The 22844-nt window shown below is 37.3% G+C and overlaps 1 protein-coding gene across 1 annotated transcript; it reads left to right on the forward strand.

Moving 5' to 3' along the window:
• Window positions 1-14949: 14949 nt before the first annotated feature.
• LOC127101448 (chloroplast processing peptidase) lies at window positions 14950-17777 on the forward strand. The gene is made up of 5 exons (XM_051038877.1): window positions 14950-15472; window positions 16415-16552; window positions 16907-16993; window positions 17158-17225; window positions 17342-17777. Exons 1-5 carry the CDS (start codon window positions 15002-15004, stop codon window positions 17484-17486), a joined length of 909 nt encoding a protein of 302 aa, XP_050894834.1. The 5' UTR covers window positions 14950-15001; the 3' UTR covers window positions 17487-17777.
• Window positions 17778-22844: the final 5067 nt, after the last annotated feature.

A 22844-nucleotide genomic window follows, 5' to 3' on the forward strand; every position in this document is an offset into this window, starting at 1 on the left:
AAGAGATGAGTAGGCGCCTAAGGCTATGTCGCATGCTTGCTTTATGAAATGCATGGTCACATGCACCAAGGCTAGTGGCACATGCATGTATTTTTTGTCATGCAATGAAGAGGCATCAAAGGCATGGGCGCCTAGGTTGCTTTATGCGCCATTGGAATGAGCGTCTGCTTTGGACTATTAAGGCACATATTCCTTGTAAGATTCCTTGTGTGCAGGAGCATGATTTGTGTGTGCAGAGATTCTACCAGGCGCATGCATTGTGTGTGCAGAGATTCTACCAGGCGCATGCATTGTATTATCTTGTCTCTGCATGGATTCTTTGCATTGCATTATCTTGTCTTTGCAGATGAATTGTGTGATCAATGCATTCAACGTTTACCCTATTTAATTGCATGTGAATAACATATCAATGCATTCACCATTAGTAACCATACACTAAAGTTAGATTTAAAAAGATGTCTTCATCACCACATTACATGATCAGTGCCCATACCGAAGGTGAAATATTTGAGCATCAATTATTCGGTTTTTGTTTTCGCAACACAGAGGTAACTCGGTTTACAATAAATCGACGATCAAATTTTTCACATCTGAAACAAAGAACAGAAAAGAAATTGCAGTGTAGTCTTGTGGGTCAAATCATCTATAAAAAATCGGTGTGGTTTGCAGACAACCAGGTAAAGTTTTATCAGAAAAAGATTTGAGATGATGATAATGTTCATCATATGTTTGTCAGTCACGAACAATCAGGGTACAACGATATAGAGTTGTATATATTACCACAACAACAACAACAAGTGTCTCAACTCATTGATCAGTCACAAGTGTTTTGTGAAACTGATGACGACGACCAAGCTGAGGTGAATGTTATAGATGAGGAAAAAGAAGAAGCTGAGATTTTGGTTGATTCAATGGTGAACGATGATGAAGAAGAGGAGTCATTACCAGCTAGTCATGTATACTGTCCACCTTAATACATGACAAGCTTGAATTTGGGTTCTGATGAACCTTCATCAGATATATGGTACAATCCTTATGTGTAAATGCAAGGATCTTTGAAACAAGGAGACACATTTCGCATAAAAGAAGATTGTGTAAAAGCCATTTAAAAGTTTCACATGGAACTATCAACTGATTTCAGAGTTGATAGAACTAATGCATTGAGGTATAAAATTTATTATCCAAATGAGCATTGCCTATTCATGTTGTCAGCTTCGAGTGATTCTTGGGAGATTAGATCCATGGGTCCAGTTCACACATGCATGCTCACAAACCCAATGCAAAACCATCAGAAACTTAGCTCTCAGTTAATATGCGATGAAATTTTGTCTGTCATTAGCGATAATCCGTCGTTAAAGGTGAGTACAATAATCTCGCATGTTATAGCACAATACCACTACACTCAATCATATAGGAAGACTTGGATAACTAGGACAAAGGCGGTTGAAAAAGTGTATGGCAATTGGGAGGAGTCTTACAAACAACTTTCAAAATACATGTTGGCTCTTAAACAGTATGCTCCAGGGACTATTGTCAAGTTGGAAATGTTGTCGGCGTATACACCAGACGGGACGTGTGCTATTGGAAATGGAATATTCCACCATCTCTTCTGGGCGTATCAACCATGCATCAAAGGTTTTTCTTTCTGTAAACCTATTATACAAATTGATGGTACATGGTCTTACGAGAAATATAAAGGAACGTTATGTAACACCCTTCTAAAAATACCCCAATAATTTAATTAAATATCAAAATATAACATCAGAGTAATCATGCCCTTTAAGGGTGTCACACAATCTTCCACACTATTCAACAATATAGAGGTCATGCTCTTTTATTAATTTCAAACTTAAACAATTGCATAAAACACAGCGGATATAATTTCATCAATCATATAAAACATTACATGGAAAATGGTTCTCAACCAACAATAAAACATTCAAAACAAGTTAAGACAACCCATCCCGATGTTACATCTATCAGAGCACGACCCACTACGGAGAATACACTAGACTCCAATAATTAGCTTCTACTCAACTCATTTCTCGTTACCTGAAAAATAGTTGTAAGGGTGAGTTCCTCAATCAATATAATGAGTATTATAAAATATCATGTTATGTTAAGTGATTCAACACACTTCATCACCCAAATCAAAACACACATTCAGGAACAGCATATTAATTCAACATCATACTCAATAACAACACAACAATACCAACACAAATACACGTGTAATATTGGAATACATCCATTCATATTACACGCCATACATATATTATGCAATGGGACTCCATGCATGCGGTACCGACTATTTTGTGAACATATAGTTCAACCTCACCGTCCAAATCCAGGCACGGCTACCAAGCTCACTAGTCCCACTCATTTGAGACATAGTGACTCACTCACTAATTCCTCACCATGGGAATTAGCTACCACCCCAAATGGGCCATGCTATGCACGCTAATCACCTAGCATGCAAACATCAACAACAATCAACATGATTTACTCACTAATTCCTCACCATGGGAATTAGCTACCACCCCAAATGGGCCACAATATGCATGCTAATCACCTAGCAATGCAACAACAACAACAACTCAAGAATAGACATATGCTCACACTCTAAGCCATAAAGCAGTCTATTCACAATTGCATACATAACTGATACATTCACAGCATCATGCATACCATCACACATCATCAACACATTTTATCACAAAAGCATATCATATCATGCCGCATAATCAAACACAGTATTAGCACACTCTACTAATACCTATACTACTCAAAACAACGGGAAATGATCCCTACTACGTCATACATCAGCTAAGTTACGCCACTCAGCCTAACAACCAAAAACTGCACAACCACAGTGCAGAAAACCACAAGTCTGCCCATACGCGTATCGCCTATGCCCATACGCGTATGGCGCATTTCCTCGCCCATCCCATACGCGTATCGCCCCCGCCCATACGCGTATGCTACGCGTACCACATCCTCATACGTGTACCAACAGAGACGCTTTCACGTCCAAAACGTCATCTCTTTCACTCATACGCGTATAGCATACACCATACGCGTACTACTCCAGGGATACGCGTATCACACGCGTATGGCGCGTACCAGCGCCAAAACCCCATTTTCAAGCCATCCCATACGCGTATTGCCTAGTGCCATACGCGTATGACCAGAATCCAGTTTTCCAGATCTGCTATGGGTTTTCTCTGCTACGAGATCCTTCAGATCCAACCTCTCACAGTCCAATTTTTCATACACGTTCGTTCGTTTTATCAATTACAACTCAGATACATTCAACTTCTCAAATCGCTAACCTTACTACATCTAATTCCTACAATTTCATCAATTATCATCCAATTTCGTTCATCAATATTTCACAAATTCATCACATATCATTTCAATCAGAGTCAAATTCAGAGGTTCATCACTACCCATTACATACTATCCCATAAGACCCATCAAACGATGATAAACCCCCCTTACCTGAGTTAATCCGGCAATTCCGTTAGCTTCAAGCTTTTCCTCTTCTCTTGCTCTGCCTCTTTGCCCTTTCTCTTTCAGCCGCTTCCTTTTTTTCTTTTTCACGTGAAAACCCTTTTCCAAAAAAAAATTAGGACTTTTTATTATTCCAACTTATATATTTTCCGAATAATAATAATAATCCAAAAATAATAATAATAAAATTTCCAATTATTTAATTAAATTAATAAATAAATTATTAACTCAATTTAAATAATTATTTTATTATTATCGGGGTGTTACAACTCTCCCCCACTAAAAGAGTTTTCGTCCTCGAAAACATACCTCAATCGAATAACTCCGGATAAGACTCCTTCATCTGACTCTCAAGTTCCCAAGTCACATTGCCACCTGCTGGTCCTCCCAAAGCTACCTTCACCAAGGCAATCTCTTTACCCCGCAACTGCTTCAACTCTCGATCCTCGATCCTCATAGGTGATGTTTCAACAGTCAGGTTATCTCTCACTTGTACATCATCTACTTGGACTACATGCGACGGATCATGAATGTACCTCCTCAACTGAGACACATGAAAAACCTCATGCAAATTCGCAAGCGACGGCGGTAAAGCGATACGATAGGCTACCTCTCCTATCCTCTCCAAAATCTGATAAGGACCAATAAATCGAGGTGTCAACTTCTTCGACTTCAAAGCTCGACCAACACCAGTTATCGGAGTAACACGAAGAAACACATGATCTCCCTCTTGGAACTCAAGTGACTTCCTCCTCTTATCATTTTAACTCTTCTGACGACTCTGAGCAATTCTCATCTTCTCCTGAATCATCTTAATCTTTTCCGTAGTTTGTTGAACAATCTCCGGTCCAACCACAGCACTCTCACCGGACTCATACCAACATAAAGGTGTCCGACATCTCCTACCATACAAAGCTTCGAACGGTGCCATACCAATGCTCGAATGAAAACTATTGTTGTAGGTAAACTCAATCAAAGGTAAATAACAATCCCAAGCACCTCCCTTTTCCAAAACACAAGCTCTCAAAAGATCCTCTAATGACTGAATCGTCCTCTCAGTCTGACCATCAGTCTGCGGATGATATGCAGAACTCAATCTCAGCTTAGTTCCCAAAGCCTTCTGCAAACCTTCCCAAAACTTCGATGTAAATCTAGGATCTCTGTCTGAAACGATACTCGACGGAATACCATGCAAACTTACAACCTTCTCAATATACAACTCGGCTAATCTTTCTAACGGATAATCCATTCTGATCGGAATAAAATGAGCCGATTTTGTCAATCTATCAACAATCACCCAAATAGCTTCAAAATTCTTAAATGTCCTCGGTAAACCAGAAACAAAATCCATACTGATACTATCCCACTTCCACTCTGGAATAGCCAACGGTTGCATTAACCCAGACGGCTTCTGATGCTCAATCTTTGACTTCTGACAAGTCAAACAAGAATAAACAAAACTCGCAATTTCTCTTTTCATTCCCGGCCACCAAAATAGCTTTTTCAAATCATGATACATCTTCGTAGCCCCAGGATGAATACTCAAGCCACTACGATGTCCTTCCTCCAGAATACTCTTCTTAAGTTCGGTAACATCCGGAATACACACCCGATTACCAAATTTCAAAACACCATTCTCATCAACTCTAAATTCACCACCTTGACCTTGATTCACCAAAGTCAACTTATCAACCAAAAGCATATCGGATTTCTGACCCTCTCTGATCTCATCCAAAATATTACTCGTTAACTTCAACATTCCCAATTTAACACTATTGTGAGTACTCTCACACACCAAACTCAAATCTCTAAACTGCTCAATTAAATCCAATTCTTTAACCATTAACATAGACATATGCAATGATTTCCGACTCAATGCATCAGCTACTACGTTTGCTTTACCCGGATGGTAATTCAAACCAAAGTCATAATCCTTCAGAAACTCTAACCATCTTCTCTGTCTCATATTCAGCTCTTTCTGATCAAACAAATACTTTAAACTTTTATGGTCACTGAAAACCTCAAATCTCGACCCATACAAGTAATGCCTCCATAATTTCAGAACAAATACCACAGCTGCCAACTCTAAATCGTGTGTCGGATAGTTCCTCTCATGAACCCTCAGCTGTCTCGAAGCATAAGCTATAACCTGCTTGTTCTGCATCAACACACCACCCAAACCCAACAATGAAGCATCACAGTAAACCTCAAATGATTCCGACGAACTCGGTAATATCAGAATAGGAGCAGTAGTCAATCTTCTCTTTAATTCTTGAAAACCTTCTTCACATTTCGAATCCCAAACAAACGCTTGCCCCTTTCTAGTCAACATCGTCAACGGTAACGCCAACTTAGAAAATCCCTCAATGAACTTCCTATAATAACCAGCCAAACCAAGAAAACTTCGAATCTCAACAACAGACTTCGGAGCTTCCCACTTAGATACCGCTTCTATCTTAGAAGGATCAACAGCAACACCACCTCTGGAAATCACATGACCAAGAAAACTGACCTCTTCTAACCAAAATTCACACTTAGACAGTTTAGCAAATAACTTCTTTTCTCGTAGAACTCCTAAAACCACTCTCAAATGCTCAGCATGCTCTTCTTCAGATTTCGAATACACCAAAATGTCATCAATAAACACCACAACAAACTGGTCTAGGTACGGGTGGAAAATCCTATTCATATACTCCATAAATACACCAGGCGCATTAGTCACACCAAAAGGCATCACAGAATACTCATAATGTCCATACCTTGTTCTGAAAGCAGTCTTCTGAATATCCTCAGTTTTCACACGTATTTGATGATACCCAGATCTCAAATCTATCTTGCTGAACACACTCGCACCAACCAACTGATCCATCAAATCATCGATCCTCGGCAAAGGATACCGATTCTTGATCGTCACTTTATTCAGTTGCCTGTAGTCCACACACAACCTCATAGTACCTTCTTTCTTCTTAACCAATAACACTGGTGCACCCCACGGTGACACACTCGGACGAATAAATTTCTTATCCAACAAATCTTCCAACTGACTCTTCAATTCAGCTAACTCAATAGCAGACATACGATATGGAGCCATCGATATCGGTCTAGTACCAGGTACTAAATCAATCGAGAACTCAACTTCCCGCTCTGGCGGCAATTCGTTCACTTCTTCCGGAAACACATCAGGAAAATCACACACCACAGCTAGATCACCAATCACCAGTTTACCTTTAGCTTCCATAGTCGCTAACAGCATAAACAACTCTGCCTCATCTACTACTGCCTCATTCACCTGCCTTGCAGATAGGAACAAATTCTTTCCTTCCTCAATCTCAGGAAAAATCACAGTCTTATCAAAACAGTTGATATAGACTCGGTTAAACACCAACCAGTTCATACCCAGGATAACATCAACCTGTACTAGTGGAAGGCGCACAAGATCCATTCCAAAGTCTCTACCAAAAATACTCAAAGGACAATTCAAACAAACCGAAGTAGTAGTCACTGAACCCTTCGCAGGAGTATCAATCACCATACTACCACGCATCTCAGATATCTCTAACTTAAGTTTCACAGCACAATCCAAAGATATAAAGGAATGAGTAGCACCGGTGTCAATAATAGCTACAAGAGGAAAGCCATTAATATAACACGTACCTCGGATCAAACGATCATCTGCAAAAGTCTCAGAACCTGATAAAGCAAAGACCTTGCCTCCTGACTGATTCTCTTTCTTCGGCTTAGGACACTGTGGACTGATATGACCCAACTCTCCACAGTTGAAACAAGTCACAGTCTTCAACCGGCAATCTGCAGCCAAATGACCACCTTTTCCACATTTGAAACACTTCTTCTCATTACTGGTACACTCATGGATACGATGTCCAGCCTGACCACATCTGTAACACTTAGCAGGAGTACTAGAGTCTCCCCCACTAGGCCTCTTCATCCCACTCTGTCTCTGAAAACCTTTGCCAGCTGCATACGGTTTTCCACGATCATTCGGACCCTTACCTTTCCTATCAACCCTTTGCTGATAGCTCTCTGCTCTGGCTTTGGAATCCTGTTCGAAAATCCTGCAACAGTCAACCAAGTCAGAAAACACTCTGATCCGCTGATATCCAATAGCCTGTTTGATCTCGGGACGCAGCCCGTTCTCAAACTTCACACACTTCGAAAATTCTCCAGCAGCCTCACTATAGGGAGTGTAATACTTCGACAGCTCTGTGAACTTAGCAGCATACTCTGTAACAGACTTGTTACCCTGCTTCAATTCCAAGAACTCTATCTCTTTCTTCCCTCTAACATCCTCTGGAAAATACTTCCTCAGGAATCTCTCTCTGAACACAGCCCAAGTGATTTCAGCATTCCCAGCAGTTTCCAACTCAGTGCGGGTAGCAACCCACCAATCATCAGCTTCTTCTGACAGCATATGCGTACCGAACCTGACCTTCTGGTTATCGGCACACTCAGTCACTCGGAAGATCCTCTCAATCTCCTTCAACCACTTCTGAGCACCATCTGGATCGTATGCTCCCTTGAACATTGGAGGATGGTTTTTCTGGAACTCACTCAGTTGACGAGCAGCTCCCATTCCCACAACATTCGGATTTCCTCCAAGTACTCCAGCTAGCATACCCAGAGCCTCAGCAATCGCAGCATCATCTCTACCTCTTCCAGCCATCTCTATTCTGAAAACCCAAACAAACTAAAACAATGAGTACTGATAGGTTACACAACACCTATACCGTTCAGGGGAAACATAATAATTACGACTCGACTCGACCGACTATGCTCTGATACCACTAATGTAACACCCTTCTAAAAATACCCCAATAATTTAATTAAATATCAAAATATAACATCAGAGTAATCATGCCCTTTAAGGGTGTCACACAATCTTCCACACTATTCAACAATATAGAGGTCATGCTCTTTTATTAATTTCAAACTTAAACAATTGCATAAAACACAGCGGATATAATTTCATCAATCATATAAAACATTACATGGAAAATGGTTCTCAACCAACAATAAAACATTCAAAACAAGTTAAGACAACCCATCCCGATGTTACATCTATCAGAGCACGACCCACTACGGAGAATACACTAGACTCCAATAATTAGCTTCTACTCAACTCATTTCTCGTTACCTGAAAAATAGTTGTAAGGGTGAGTTCCTCAATCAATATAATGAGTATTATAAAATATCATGTTATGTTAAGTGATTCAACACACTTCATCACCCAAATCAAAACACACATTCAGGAACAGCATATTAATTCAACATCATACTCAATAACAACACAACAATACCAACACAAATACACGTGTAATATTGGAATACATCCATTCATATTACACGCCATACATATATTATGCAATGGGACTCCATGCATGCGGTACCGACTATTTTGTGAACATATAGTTCAACCTCACCGTCCAAATCCAGGCACGGCTACCAAGCTCACTAGTCCCACTCATTTGAGACATAGTGACTCACTCACTAATTCCTCACCATGGGAATTAGCTACCACCCCAAATGGGCCATGCTATGCACGCTAATCACCTAGCATGCAAACATCAACAACAATCAACATGATTTACTCACTAATTCCTCACCATGGGAATTAGCTACCACCCCAAATGGGCCACAATATGCATGCTAATCACCTAGCAATGCAACAACAACAACAACTCAAGAATAGACATATGCTCACACTCTAAGCCATAAAGCAGTCTATTTACAATTGCATACATAACTGATACATTCACAGCATCATGCATACCATCACACATCATCAACACATTTTATCACAAAAGCATATCATATCATGCCGCATAATCAAACACAGTATTAGCACACTCTACTAATACCTATACTACTCAAAACAACGGGAAATGATCCCTACTACGTCATACATCAGCTAAGTTACGCCACTCAGCCTAACAACCAAAAACTGCACAACCACAGTGCAGAAAACCACAAGTCTGCCCATACGCGTATCGCCTATGCCCATACGCGTATGGCGCATTTCCTCGCCCATCCCATACGCGTATCGCCCCCGCCCATACGCGTATGCTACGCGTACCACATCCTCATACGCGTACCAACAGAGACGCTTTCACGTCCAAAACGTCATCTCTTTCACTCATACGCGTATAGCATACACCATACGCGTACTACTCCAGGGATACGCGTATCACACGCGTATGGCGCGTACCAGCGCCAAAACCCCCATTTTCAAGCCATCCCATACGCGTATTGCCTAGTGCCATACGCGTATGACCAGAATCCAGTTTTCCAGATCTGCTATGGGTTTTCTCTGCTACGAGATCCTTCAGATCCAACCTCTCACAGTCCAATTTTTCATACACGTTCGTTCGTTTTATCAATTACAACTCAGATACATTCAACTTCTCAAATCGCTAACCTTACTACATCTAATTCCTACAATTTCATCAATTATCATCCAATTTCGTTCATCAATATTTCACAAATTCATCACATATCATTTCAATCAGAGTCAAATTCAGAGGTTCATCACTACCCATTACATACTATCCCATAAGACCCATCAAACGATGATAAACCCCCCTTACCTGAGTTAATCCGGCAATTCCGTTAGCTTCAAGCTTTTCCTCTTCTCTTGCTCTGCCTCTTTGCCCTTTCTCTTTCAGCCGCTTCCTTTTTTTCTTTTTCACGTGAAAACCCTTTTCCAAAAAAAATTAGGACTTTTTATTATTCCAACTTATATATTTTCCGAATAATAATAATAATCCAAAAATAATAATAATAAAATTTCCAATTATTTAATTAAATTAATAAATAAATTATTAACTCAATTTAAATAATTATTTTATTATTATCGGGGTGTTACACGTTACTCATGGCAGTGGCACAATATGGTAACAATAACATTTTTCCAATCGCATTTGCCCTTGTTGAAAGGGAGATTGTTGAGGGATGGGGTTTTTCCTAAGAAATCTCTGATTGCATGTTGCACCTCAACCTAACTTATGTTTGACCTCCGACCGACACCCTTCAATCATCAGTGCATATAAAAACATTGATAATGGCCAACAGGATCCTCCTTCGACGCATATCTTCTGCATTAGACATATTGCTCAGAACTTTATGCGGGAGATCAAAGACAAAACATTCCAAAAGAAGGTTGTCAACGTAGGTTACGCATTATCAGAACCTTCTTTCTAACACTACCGCGAAGAAATAAGATTGTCAAACACAGATGCAATACGGTGGATCGACGGTATTCCATTGGAGAAGTGGACTAGGGCATACGACAACAGTCAACATTGGGGCCACATGACAACAAATCTTGCGGAATCAATAAACTTTGTCTTCAAAGGAATCTGAAACTTACCTATAACCTCTTTGGTGTAGGCAACATATTTCAGGCTAGGGGTATTATTTGAGACCAGACGTTCTAAATGGAGTTCAGTGTTGCAATTTGGGCAGTTGTTTAGTGATGCTTCAATGAAATTCATTAGACACGAAGCTGCCAAAGCAAACACACACGTGGTCACGGTGTTTGACCGTAATAAAGGTTGGTATAATGTTGATGAGTCCATGGATCACAATGAGGGCATGTCGATGGGACAATACATATTGGAACTAGATAGAGGTTGGTGCGACTGCGGAAAGTTCCAAGCCTTTCGTACGCCATGCTCCCATGTCATTGCGGCATGTTCAAAGGTTCGAAGGGATCCATCCTACTTATTATCTAACGTTTACAAAGTCACAAGTCTATCAAATGTTTACAAAATTAGTTTTTCAGTAGTGGCAAAAGAGGATTACTGGCCAGAATATCAAGGGGACATTGTCTGTCACAATGAAGTTATGCGAAGAAAGAAAAAGGGTCGCCCAAACAGCACCCGTATTCGAACCGAAATAGATACGACGAACAAAATGGTTAGATTATGTAGTTCATGCCATCAGCCAGGTCACAATCGTACCAACTGTCCTAGTGTTGGAACGAGCACAACAAGATAAATTCACATGTACCTCTTTTGCAATATATAAAAAACAAAATTTATTTCATATTATAAGTTTGTGAGGAAATACCATTACATAAACAACAACACAAACGACTAAAAAAATTAAAATACCATTACAATAACTAAGCGATTACAACCATCAAAATAATTTTGAACATATTATGCACCATCCTGCGAACATCTTTGTCAGTCTTAATATCCACCCATTCACGCACTTCTCCATTTTGGTTGAACGTGGACTCAAGCCATTGAATCCTTCTAATCCTTTCATCATCTGCAATTTCCCCTTCTAAACAACGGTACAATGTCCGATTAAGACTTTCGAACGAATCTATATTTCAAAGTCGAATCTTTATAGGAGACGCGGCGACGGAAAAGATTAAATCGACATTTCTCTTGTGAATGTGAAAAGACATGGTTAAAACTCAAAAACTTGAAGGTGATTGAAGTTTAATGAAAGAAAATGTGGTTGTAGGTTAAAAGTTGTGTGAAAAATATGGGTGAGAGGCGAGTTATTTATAGAAGAAGAATCAAATACATGCACCAAAGGGCTAGGCGCCACACATGTGATCACATGCATGCGCCAGAAGCATGGGCGCAAGCACATGCATGCGCCAGCAGGCTTAGCGCCTCCATGCATTGCTTTTAAAGCATGCGCCAATGGTGTTGGCGGCTCCTCTTCCTTTTGAATGGATGCGCCAGTTCATCTGGCGCATCTGTTTTGAATGGTGGTTATTTCAGTAATTTTATTGAAATATTGGTTATTTTAGAAATTAATTTAAAAAATATGGTTATTTTAAAAAAACATAATTCTAATACTCATAAGTTGTTATTATTATTATTATTATTATTATTATTATTATTATTTAAAGAAAATAAATATTATTACTATATTTTAGTGATTTCTTTAAAATAAAAATTATTATAGAATATGTAAGTGATCAATCAATAGTTGATAGTATACCGCTGTAATTTCATTGGACTGTTCGCGGCCGCGATTGATAACTCTGGATTCGACTCAAAGTTTTATGACGAGCTGACCAGGTAAGTCAATTGGGTGAGTTGGGTTTCGATGCTAAATCGAGAATGTTGTCACTCCCAGCTCCATACAGTGTCATGTTTCACACTTGATAATAACATATAAATCTGAATTAACTCGACCGATTTATCGCTCATCGAAACTCTCTGCCATCAACGTTTGAATTATTTCTCTCGCGGCTCTGTGACAACGGCAAAAGCATACACTCATTTTCCCATGACAACTTTGTTTATCCTCTCTGGTACCAGAACTGTCACTAGAGCCATTATCGGAGCAATTTCTGATTACATGTAAGAAATTCTCAGACCAATTCTCCTTCGATTGCGTTGACCAAAGGCCTTAGCGTCGACTCCAAAACATCCCGCCATCACCTCAAAGACGTTGGTGTCAGATTCATTCTAACAACCTTCATAAAATCACAGTATTAGCATCATTGTATATTGATAGTACAACCCCAATGTATTAAGAGTGAAATTATCAAGTAAATGAAACATAGATTGGATAATTAGTGAAAACATAAGGGCTTGTCTTATCTTTTGACTTTGTAAAGTTCAAACGATTCCCAATTCTTGCCTTCTTTTAGCTATACTGCTTTACTTTACACGAGATCTCACATGCTCATCGTCGTTCTATTCATGGTGTGACAACAATGACTTGTTTTCTTCGATTTGATATGGTAGCTTTGGCGCTTCCAAGTTAGAAAAGGTTATATTTCGGGTGTGGTTTATGAAATTGGGATTAATCTTTTACAAAAAGTGATTGTTTATGTTTGATTATGTGGCCCGAGAAAGTTTTACCGGAGTTCTATGGTGGCGTCAAATATTCTTGATAAATATCATTTCGATAAATTTCCCTGAAGCTGGTCAGATGGGATCGCAAACGTCCTGTCTGGCAAGAGGTGGGTTAGGGAGGAATCTTGGCCACCATTGTTGGTGGTCCAAGATTTTATGTGTTTCTCTCTTGTTATAGTTATTTTCCTCTGTTTTTTTAAAATGGCCTAAAGTCTTTTTTATAGCCTAGCCATGGATAATAATATTGAGTCTGGGACGTGCATAGAGCTCGCCATCCAACCTTATAAAAATTTCGGGATGTACATCCGGTGATTAGTAAATTAATCCACTCGTCCCATAATGAGTGACTTAATTGTCTATTTCACATAAATTAAGAAAAAAGAATAAATGAAAGAGAGAGAATGATATTTTTACTAAAATACCCTTACCATGTATCAGGAATGATGAAAGTAATATTAATTAGAGGGTAAAATTGAAAAAGATGCATTGGGAATTGAAATGAGTCATTCATTTTAGGACATTTTTTTATTATAAATGTGTCATTCATTGTGGGACGAAGGGAGTACCAAATTATTCCTACTCTTCGAAAAACATAAAAATCAAATATATGGAATAAATCACATTAACAAATAAATAAAATAATCTAATTATAAGTTGGGGTATTATAATTCTCATCCACTTAATAGAATTTTCGTCCTCGGAAATCACCTAAAAAAAAATATGAATATGAAGTTCCTTCGTCCGGTTCTCGAGCTCCCAAGTCAGACTCCCTCTGACAAGTCTTTCCCGGACCACCTTCACTAAGGGTGTGGTTGGCTAAGAGGAGAAAGTGAGAAGAGAGAAATAGATGAGAAAGAATATGAAAAGAGAGAAAGATGTAAGAAATAGAATAAATTTAAAATATTATTTGATATAAGAGAAATAGAAGACAGAGAAATGTTTTTGTCTCTTTGTTTGGTATCATAGAAAGTGTAAAGAGAGAAATGTAATTGTTTTTGAAAAGTAAAAAATGCCCTTAATTATAAATTATACAATTTTATTTATTTAGTTAGTTAAATTTAAAATAAATAGTATATTTCAATCTATTTAATCTTATTTATTAATTTAATATCACTATTAGTATGATTTAGTTAAATATTTAATTAATTAAATTAAAATTGTTTGATTTGTGTTCTTATTATTAATTTAATAAATTAAATTATTTGTTCAAATTATAGTTTATAATGTAATTTTTATTTTAATATCTTTTACATTTTATATTTGTAAATTGATATTTCAAGGACTAAGTTTTACTTTTTTTTTTACTGATATGACAGTCTAAGGCATTTTAACATTAATAAATGATAACTAAAAAACGTTAACAAGTTAAATAAACATAACATGCATTCTATCGTATCATGGCTAAATTTGAAATTGTAAAAAATATATAACACTCTCTTACATGATTGAGAGTGTTTGATCATGTGTGTGATAGTGCAATGGTCAAGCAGACCAATCCAACGGCTTTTGTTCATTTGGGAAGTGGAAAAAAAAAACGACATCTCTCCACAAGAGACCTATGGCCTACAAACTAACCAGTAACAAACTAACAATAACAAACTCATTTAACCGTTTTCAATTCAACTCAATTCAACTCAACTATGTCATCTTCATTCTCTATCTCTTCTTCACTACCATCACTTCAAAACCCTAACTTGGACCATCCCTATCTCTTCAATTCCCTCAAATTACCCAATCTCCGTTTCAGTTCTAGAATCTCTTCACCGCCACGCTCTCGTCCCAACTTTCCCCAACTCTACAAAACCTCCACCACTCTTCGCCGTAGATTCCCATGCAATAAAGCTTTGGAAGATTCCGGTGATGGTGGCGGTGGAGGTGGTGGTGGTGATGGTGGAGATGGTGGAGATGGTGACCAGGAGGTTGAGATGAATGATGTGTCGTCCGAACTTTTTCCAGAGTGGTTGAATTTCACTACTGATGATGCCAAAACGGTTTTGGCTGCTTTGGCAATTTCACTTGTTTTTCGTACTTTCATTGCTGAACCGAGGTTTATTCCTTCTATGTCAATGTATCCTACGTATGATATTGGAGATGGAATTGTTGCGGAAAAGGTACTCATTTTCTTCCTGTGTTTTTCACACTCAATGAAATGAAGTTCTTACTAGCTTTGCATTTTTTAGGGTTTTGAAAGCTGTGGAAAACTAGGTTTGCGTTTGCTTAATGTTAAATTTAACTTCTTCAAAAGAAAATGGGAAGAGAGAAAAGCACTAATGTTGGTCACGCAGTACCAACCAAACACTTTAGGTTAAAGGTGTGTTTGGTGTTCTCAAATTATTATCGATGTCGAGTTCAATGTGTGTGTTTGTATGCTTCCAAGAATGTTAATGTTTAAGTAAATACTTATATGGCTATGCTCTAGCAATAGGTTTTGACATCAGCATCCAATTAGATGGACCCTCTATTATGGTGCATCTCTATTTAGATTGTAGATGCTTCTTCATATGAAAACTTCAGCTGTTTGTTGAAGTGTGGCCATCCTTCGATTATTATAAGTTTATGTGAAATGGTTAGGATTGCGATGTTTGTGAGTATTGCTGGCTCAAATGTTGATTTCGGACATAGGCTAGTTTGTTGTGCATTGTAGTTGTTAGGGTATGTTTGGATTGTTGGCATAGGATGGAATGGAATGGAGTAGGCTTGTTAGATTTTAAAAAATCGATGATATCATATCATATCCCATCTCACCCTTTACTACTAATCCAAACATGTCCCTAGTTCATTGAGCACTAATTTGATTAGATATTGTTTTTTTATCATAGTTCATGATATTGAAGCATGTTGATTGCTGGCTGTTATTTACTTATAATAATCCCGCTGTTGTAGCTATTTGTTGTTACAAGTGTTATCATTGTAAGCCTCAATACTCAATTACTCGTAGGGTAGAATCACCTAAATATATATAACTATTCCCTTTTAATGGATTTGACATCAAATTTCAACTTGACTTTCTGTTATGATGCACTATTAGTGATGATACAACTTCGTGTTTTCAGGTTTCATACTATTTTAGAAAGCCGTGTGCAAATGATATTGTGGTTTTTAAAAGCCCTCCAGATCTTCAAGAAGTTAAATATACTGATGATGATGTTTTAATAAAACGCGTTGTTGCAAAGGAAGGTGATATCGTGGAGGTAGGTTCTTTTTAGATAAACATTCTTGCTCTTGTTTCATGATGTTGTCTGAGTTTTTTGTTCAATTCATTGTTTATGCTAATGATGTTGTGCACTGTTGAATTTTTACAATGTCATTCAAGGTTGTGTTATTATATTTCGTTTGTCGATGACTTTTCTCTTGCTTGATTAACATTTTAAAGGTTTGGTTAACTGACTAATGATCACTGTTTATTGCCTGTACCAGGAACTTTGAAATTTGCATGAATGTAGAAAATTGAATCAGTATTCAGTTATTATAACTTCGGTCAGACTCTTGCCGTGTTTGATTCAGTGCCTTGGTGTACTAAATGTGAGCAATTGAATTATTTACAGGTTAGAAATGGACATGTTGTAGTTAATGGGGTTGAGAGAGATGAGAAGTTTATAATTGAGGCACCGAAGTATGAGATGAAACCCATAGTAAGTTCTACACTTTTATATCGGAACTCTGTTTTTCTCCAGTTCTCTTTATGGTCTCCTTAGAGTGTTTAAAATTTAGAACATATGCATAACTAATAAATAATACAAAATAATTTAAATAAAATCGACACATATCATTCTCTTAAAAATACTTTGCTTTGCAGCGTGTGCCAGAAAACTCCGTTTTTGTGATGGGAGACAACCGCAATAACAGCGACGACTCACATGTGTGGTAATATATTTTTAAAGATTACATGCATTATGTACACTATTCTTACTTCTTATTTGAATTATTTCCTTACTTCTTATTTGAATTATTTCCTTACTTGTTAAATGCAATTTTCTTAGGGGTCCCCTGCCTGCCAAGAATATCATAGGTAGATCGATAATCCGCTATTGGCCACCAAATAGAATGGCCGCCACAGTTATTAAGGGAGGGTGCCCTGTTGAAACCAAGCCGGAGACTACGAGTACTACTCTAGCATCTCAATGATGAAGGCAGCGACCTTTTTTCCAGAGCTTCAAAGTAGTATTCATTTTGTACAATAGTTTGTTGGGAAACGATTTTATGCACCTTCCCATTCTTCTTGTTAGCTTGTATCACTGCTGATGTCTGATCACCCTTTGTAACAAGATTTTGAATCCAAAGATTAGCAAGACACACACAAAAGATGAAATGATGGAATTCTATATTCTGTTTTTGTATTACTAACAACTGGTTGCAGTACTATCCCGTTTACATTGGTTGATCATAGTAATGGAAAATTGATGAATTTTTTCAGTAGGTGGCAATTGTACTCTTTAAGCAAATTTCCCAATCTTATCAACTGTAGGAAACAAACCAAAATATCATATACTGGGTTTTTGGTTCTTCAGTGACAGAATGTTGTCTATATGATTGGAGATTCGCCAAAAGACAGATAGGAAGAAGGTGAATATAAAGGAACTTGCATTCCCATATGTGAGATTCAGTGGCTTTTATACCTTTTGGCATATATCTTAAGGTACCTTGCTCTCGTATTCCAGTTTTATATTCTGATAATATTAGTGCACTACACAATGCGGAAAATCTTATTCTACGAGGGGGCTAAACATTTAGATATTCATTATCACATTGAACACGATGAAGTCCAAACTATAGTATACTTCACTTTCTTTGTATCGCTTGTTTCCCAAACTCTCTGTTGTTTTGACTTTTATGATAGACATGGTTGACATTTACAAAAATATAACAGTATTTGTAATGTTAGGAAAGAGTTATGTTCCCAAAATAGGCCATTGTGCACACTTTGTAGATATTATTTTCTTCCTCTCAAGATTAAATCTCGTGTGGCTCCACCATCATCATTTTTGTTGCTAATTTTTCATGAGATATTTAAAATTTCAAGTGATGAAGAGAAAGAAAATATATTTTCATACACTGATAGAAATCAGAACGCCAGAAAAGCAGTAGGAGGTTGGCTCGGCCGACAACAGAGGTGGGCCTAGTCGACCGTGGGTGGCGGAGGTCGTTTAGTTGAAAGGTGGTCCTCGAACAGTGGGTTCGGTTTAGGTAGTTCCCGGTATCATACTTGATTGTATCGGTTCACATATTCGTCATTAATGAGTTGTCTTTTAGGTCTATTAGGGATCTGTTGGGCTTTCAGCATTACTTTTGTTTTCACTACCTTTAGTGCTAAAGACAGGAAAACGTTTACTAATCCTACTGGAAAAATTAGAGAAGTACGGTTGCAATTCTTTAGTGTTAGTAAAATTTAGAAAATCATTAGAGGTATCTAAGGGGATTGTAAAACATTTTTTAATATATTGGACTTTTGTGAATCATTTCTAGAGAATTTAAGATGTTGAGAAACATTTTAATATAAAATATAGTTTGTTCTTAGAAATTTGAATGACTACTTTCTTGTAACTCTTTTGTGATCTCTTGTAACAATTTTTAAAAAATTGGAGAGTTGCTTTCTCTTCCTTTGGTCAAACTGGAAAACAAGTTTCTTGGCATTTTTATTTTTTTATGTTCTTCTGATTTATTATGTATTTACCTTCACTCTTAACATGTTAGTGTGTTGCTTAAGGTCATAAATTTGGTTGCAATTGTTTTGTCTCACATATCAAAAAAATTGGCGTGTTTGAAACTATCAATATATTCACTATAATTGTTAGAGTTTTCACAACAAGTGGTGTTCACCGTAGGACAAAGGAATTTTGTTTACAAGTGAGCACTATGGATTTTAAATGGGAGATCGATATTTTTTTCTAAGAATAATAATTTTGGTTGTAGAAAGTGGAGATGCAACCAACCTTAACTCAATAGAAGTGTAATGAAGTATTGAATGATAATGCATCAATTCTTACACGTCAAACACAAGCAGAGAAGATCGAGATGATGGATAAGGCTAGGAGAGTCATTATCTTGTGCCTTGGGGATAAAGTTCTAAGAAAGCTCTCTAGGAAAAAGATTGTGGTTTCGATGTGGGAAAACCTTGAATCATTGTATATGACCAAGTCTTTGACTCGCATGTTGTGTTTGAAATAACTATATTCATTCCAAATGGTAAATAGCAAATCCATAGTGGAGCAATTGACCTTTCATAAGATCATTGATGGTTGATAGAATATTAAGGTTAAGATTGAAGATGAGGACAAAACTCTACTCTTATTAAGCTCATTGCTCAGATCCTTTGAGCACCTCAAAGAATCTCTTATTTATGGTAAAGAATGATTTATTACTTTGGATGAAGTCCAGGCGACTGTGAAATCCAAGGAATTTTCAAAGGGAATGATTTGAAGATTGATGATAGTGGTGAAGACTTGAGTGTCTCAAGAGGAGGAAGTGAGCGTAGAGAGATGTCTAAATCAAATAGTTTTGACAAGTCAAGGATGGAATATTTAATTTGTCAAAAAATAAACCACTTCATGATGGATTGTCCAGGATGGGAGGGCAATGATGATTATGTTCATATTGTAGTTGTCTCGTATGAGGATAGTCATGAGAGTGTTGGTGCACTGGTGATGTCGAGTTCGGAGACTGAAAAGAGTTGCATCATGAACTCAAGTTGCTCTTATCACATGTGTCCAAAAAAAAGAATATTTGAGACTTTGAAGTAGGAGCAAATGGGGATAGTTTTTCTTGGTGACAATAAGGCTTGCAGGGTTCATGGTATTATTAGGATTAACTTAAAATGTTCGATAATTATGAGTTTCTTCTTCATAGCGTGGGATATGTTCCATAACTCTAACAAAATTTGTTATCCATAAGTAATTTTGATGATCTATGTTATTGTACTAGAGTTTAACATGAGGTTATAGAGATTTCTCATGGTGGAATGATCATGGATAAGGTCCAAAATATGTTGATTATATTTTTTAGAAGGTTATGGTGTTGTTGTTCATTCATTATCAACTATTGAAGTCTTTTATGACAAGAACAAGTTATGGTATTTAAGGTCAAGGAATGGTATATGTGTATAGGTTATTTTAGAGCATTTTAATGATCTTTGCATGAGATAATGAAAACTTCAATGGTATACTCACAAAGGGTTCACAAGAGGCGATGTAAGAGTTTTCCAATGACAGACGATGTAATATATCTCCCCGGGAAGCGTCTTATTCGCCCATTTATTGAAGTCTGTGCCCCTTATTTGTAACGGTCATCCATTTATTGAAATACTCGTTGTCGTGACTGAAAAAATTACAGAGTCGTCATCATCTTTTATTCTTTCCTAATGAACAGGGAAATAATGAAAAAATCTAAAAAGAAAAGGATAAGACATTAGGGTTCGGGAGTCGATTAAGTGAGGGAAAGATGTTAGAAACCCATCACCTCCATTGTACTCAATTGGAACCTCCTATGGTTCTAGGGCTACTATGTTCATCTAACTCTTCAGAAATTTCCATTTCTCATTTCTACTTGTCTCTCTAATTCTCTCTTCTCTATTCTCTTCTCTCCACTCACTGACTTCTCTCTTCTTCGCCTTCTTACCGACCACCTGAGCCACCCTTGACCGCCCTAAACACCACCCTACAACCAGATCTCGGGTTGAAGCTCTATCGGGATCTTTAAACATTCATCAATCATAACCCATAACCCCTTAGAACTAGGAATCCTAACCCTTTATGGATGAACCCTAAGCCTAACCTTAACCCCGAAGAACCCTACACAAGAACCCTAAAAATCTCCATCCCTAACCTTTATCCTAAAACCCTAACTTGCCCATATTCAACTTTAACCACTTCAAATCCAACCCAAACTTACCCTAAACCCAATATCCTAACATCCTAAACACGGATCAACCCCTTAAACACAAAAAACAAACAAAAACCCAAAATGATTCCAACCCTAAATTCCCCAAACCTTACTCCGTTAAACCCAAACCCCACTCAAATCATATACAAAGAACAACAAACACATATAGGACGCAAGCAAGTAATCAGAAAAGATCAACAAGTAAAAAAATGGCCGGCCTACGGGAGTGAGAATTCCACCAGTTAAAAGGTAGTGCTCTTTTTAACTTTTTTTCCCGTTTTTTTTATGAATCTCTTATGACTCCATCCTCTTGTTCTTGATCGCGACGTACGACTGGAGATTTGGCTATGAGGCTGAGCTCTTGTAACTTAGGGTTTCAATGTGAAAACCCTAAGCATCAAATTGTGCAGAGCTTTGTATGAGGTTGATGGATCGCAACAGCTTTAGGGTTCTTAATAATAATTTAACCTAATAATCTATTCTAATAATAGTAATATCTAAATAATAATAATAAACAAAAATAAAAATTATTGATTCCTACTTAATAAAACATCACTTAGTAATATTTTATCTAACAATCTAATAAAGTTAATAATACGGATAATAATCTTCAAATAATACTTAATAATAAAAATTTATAATAATAATCTAATAAAATATTTTCTATTGATATTTAAAATTTAATAATATATTCTAACTAAGATTAATGAGCAATAATAATAAGATTAATATTAAGCCAAAAAAAACCAAAAATAGCAATACAACCCCCTAAAATAGAAACAAACTCTTAAAAGAAGGTAAAAGACAAAATGGTCCTCCTTTGACTTTTTAAATTATTGGAGTTGACCAGATGACATGTATAAGGGACCCTGAAAAATATGTACCTTATATTCTAACTCAACTGGATTGTGTTTGGCCCAAGGTACTTGAACATGTCCTAATATGATGGATAGAAAAGGGTGATCAAAATTTGGGGTACGACACTCGCTCATTGATCAAGACTTGGGGAATAACATATTCCTACTTAGTAACAGTACGAGAAGGACACTCAAAGAGTAGGGTTACATTCTCCATTATAATAGGAGAAATAACTACATGTTTCCACGCCCCTAAGAGATAAAGGTGTTGTTACTACTTCCTTGGGTTTCAAGACTCAGACCCAAAAGGCTCCAACAAATACCTCAACTCTAAGGTTGAGGGGTTGTTGTCCTATTTAATACTTCTTCAAGTATACACAATCCAATAGTAAAAAGTGATAAAAAATAAGAATAACGTTTTCACATGGGTTAAATTAACTTAAGTTGATTCCTCAAGATCAAATTTTGTGAATACTCATGAGCAAATGATAATAGTTGTTGTCACTGATTCATATTTCAACAATATTGTGTAAGATTAAAGAAGAGGCATGTTAGAGTACAGCAACATCCGTACTTGGGACAACATAAGTGTAAGAGGCATGTTGGACAATGATTCATTTAATGAATTTCATTTATGTGTGTGTGTATGTGAGAGAGAGAGAGAGAGAGAGAGAGAGAGAGAGAGAGGAGAGAGAGATACTTTTTATTACCTATGAGATTAGAACGTGATCTAACGGTGTATGCTTACAAC

The sequence above is a fragment of the Lathyrus oleraceus genome, chromosome 7, assembly GCF_024323335.1.
Source record: "Lathyrus oleraceus cultivar Zhongwan6 chromosome 7, CAAS_Psat_ZW6_1.0, whole genome shotgun sequence".
NCBI lineage: Eukaryota > Viridiplantae > Streptophyta > Magnoliopsida > Fabales > Fabaceae > Lathyrus > Lathyrus oleraceus.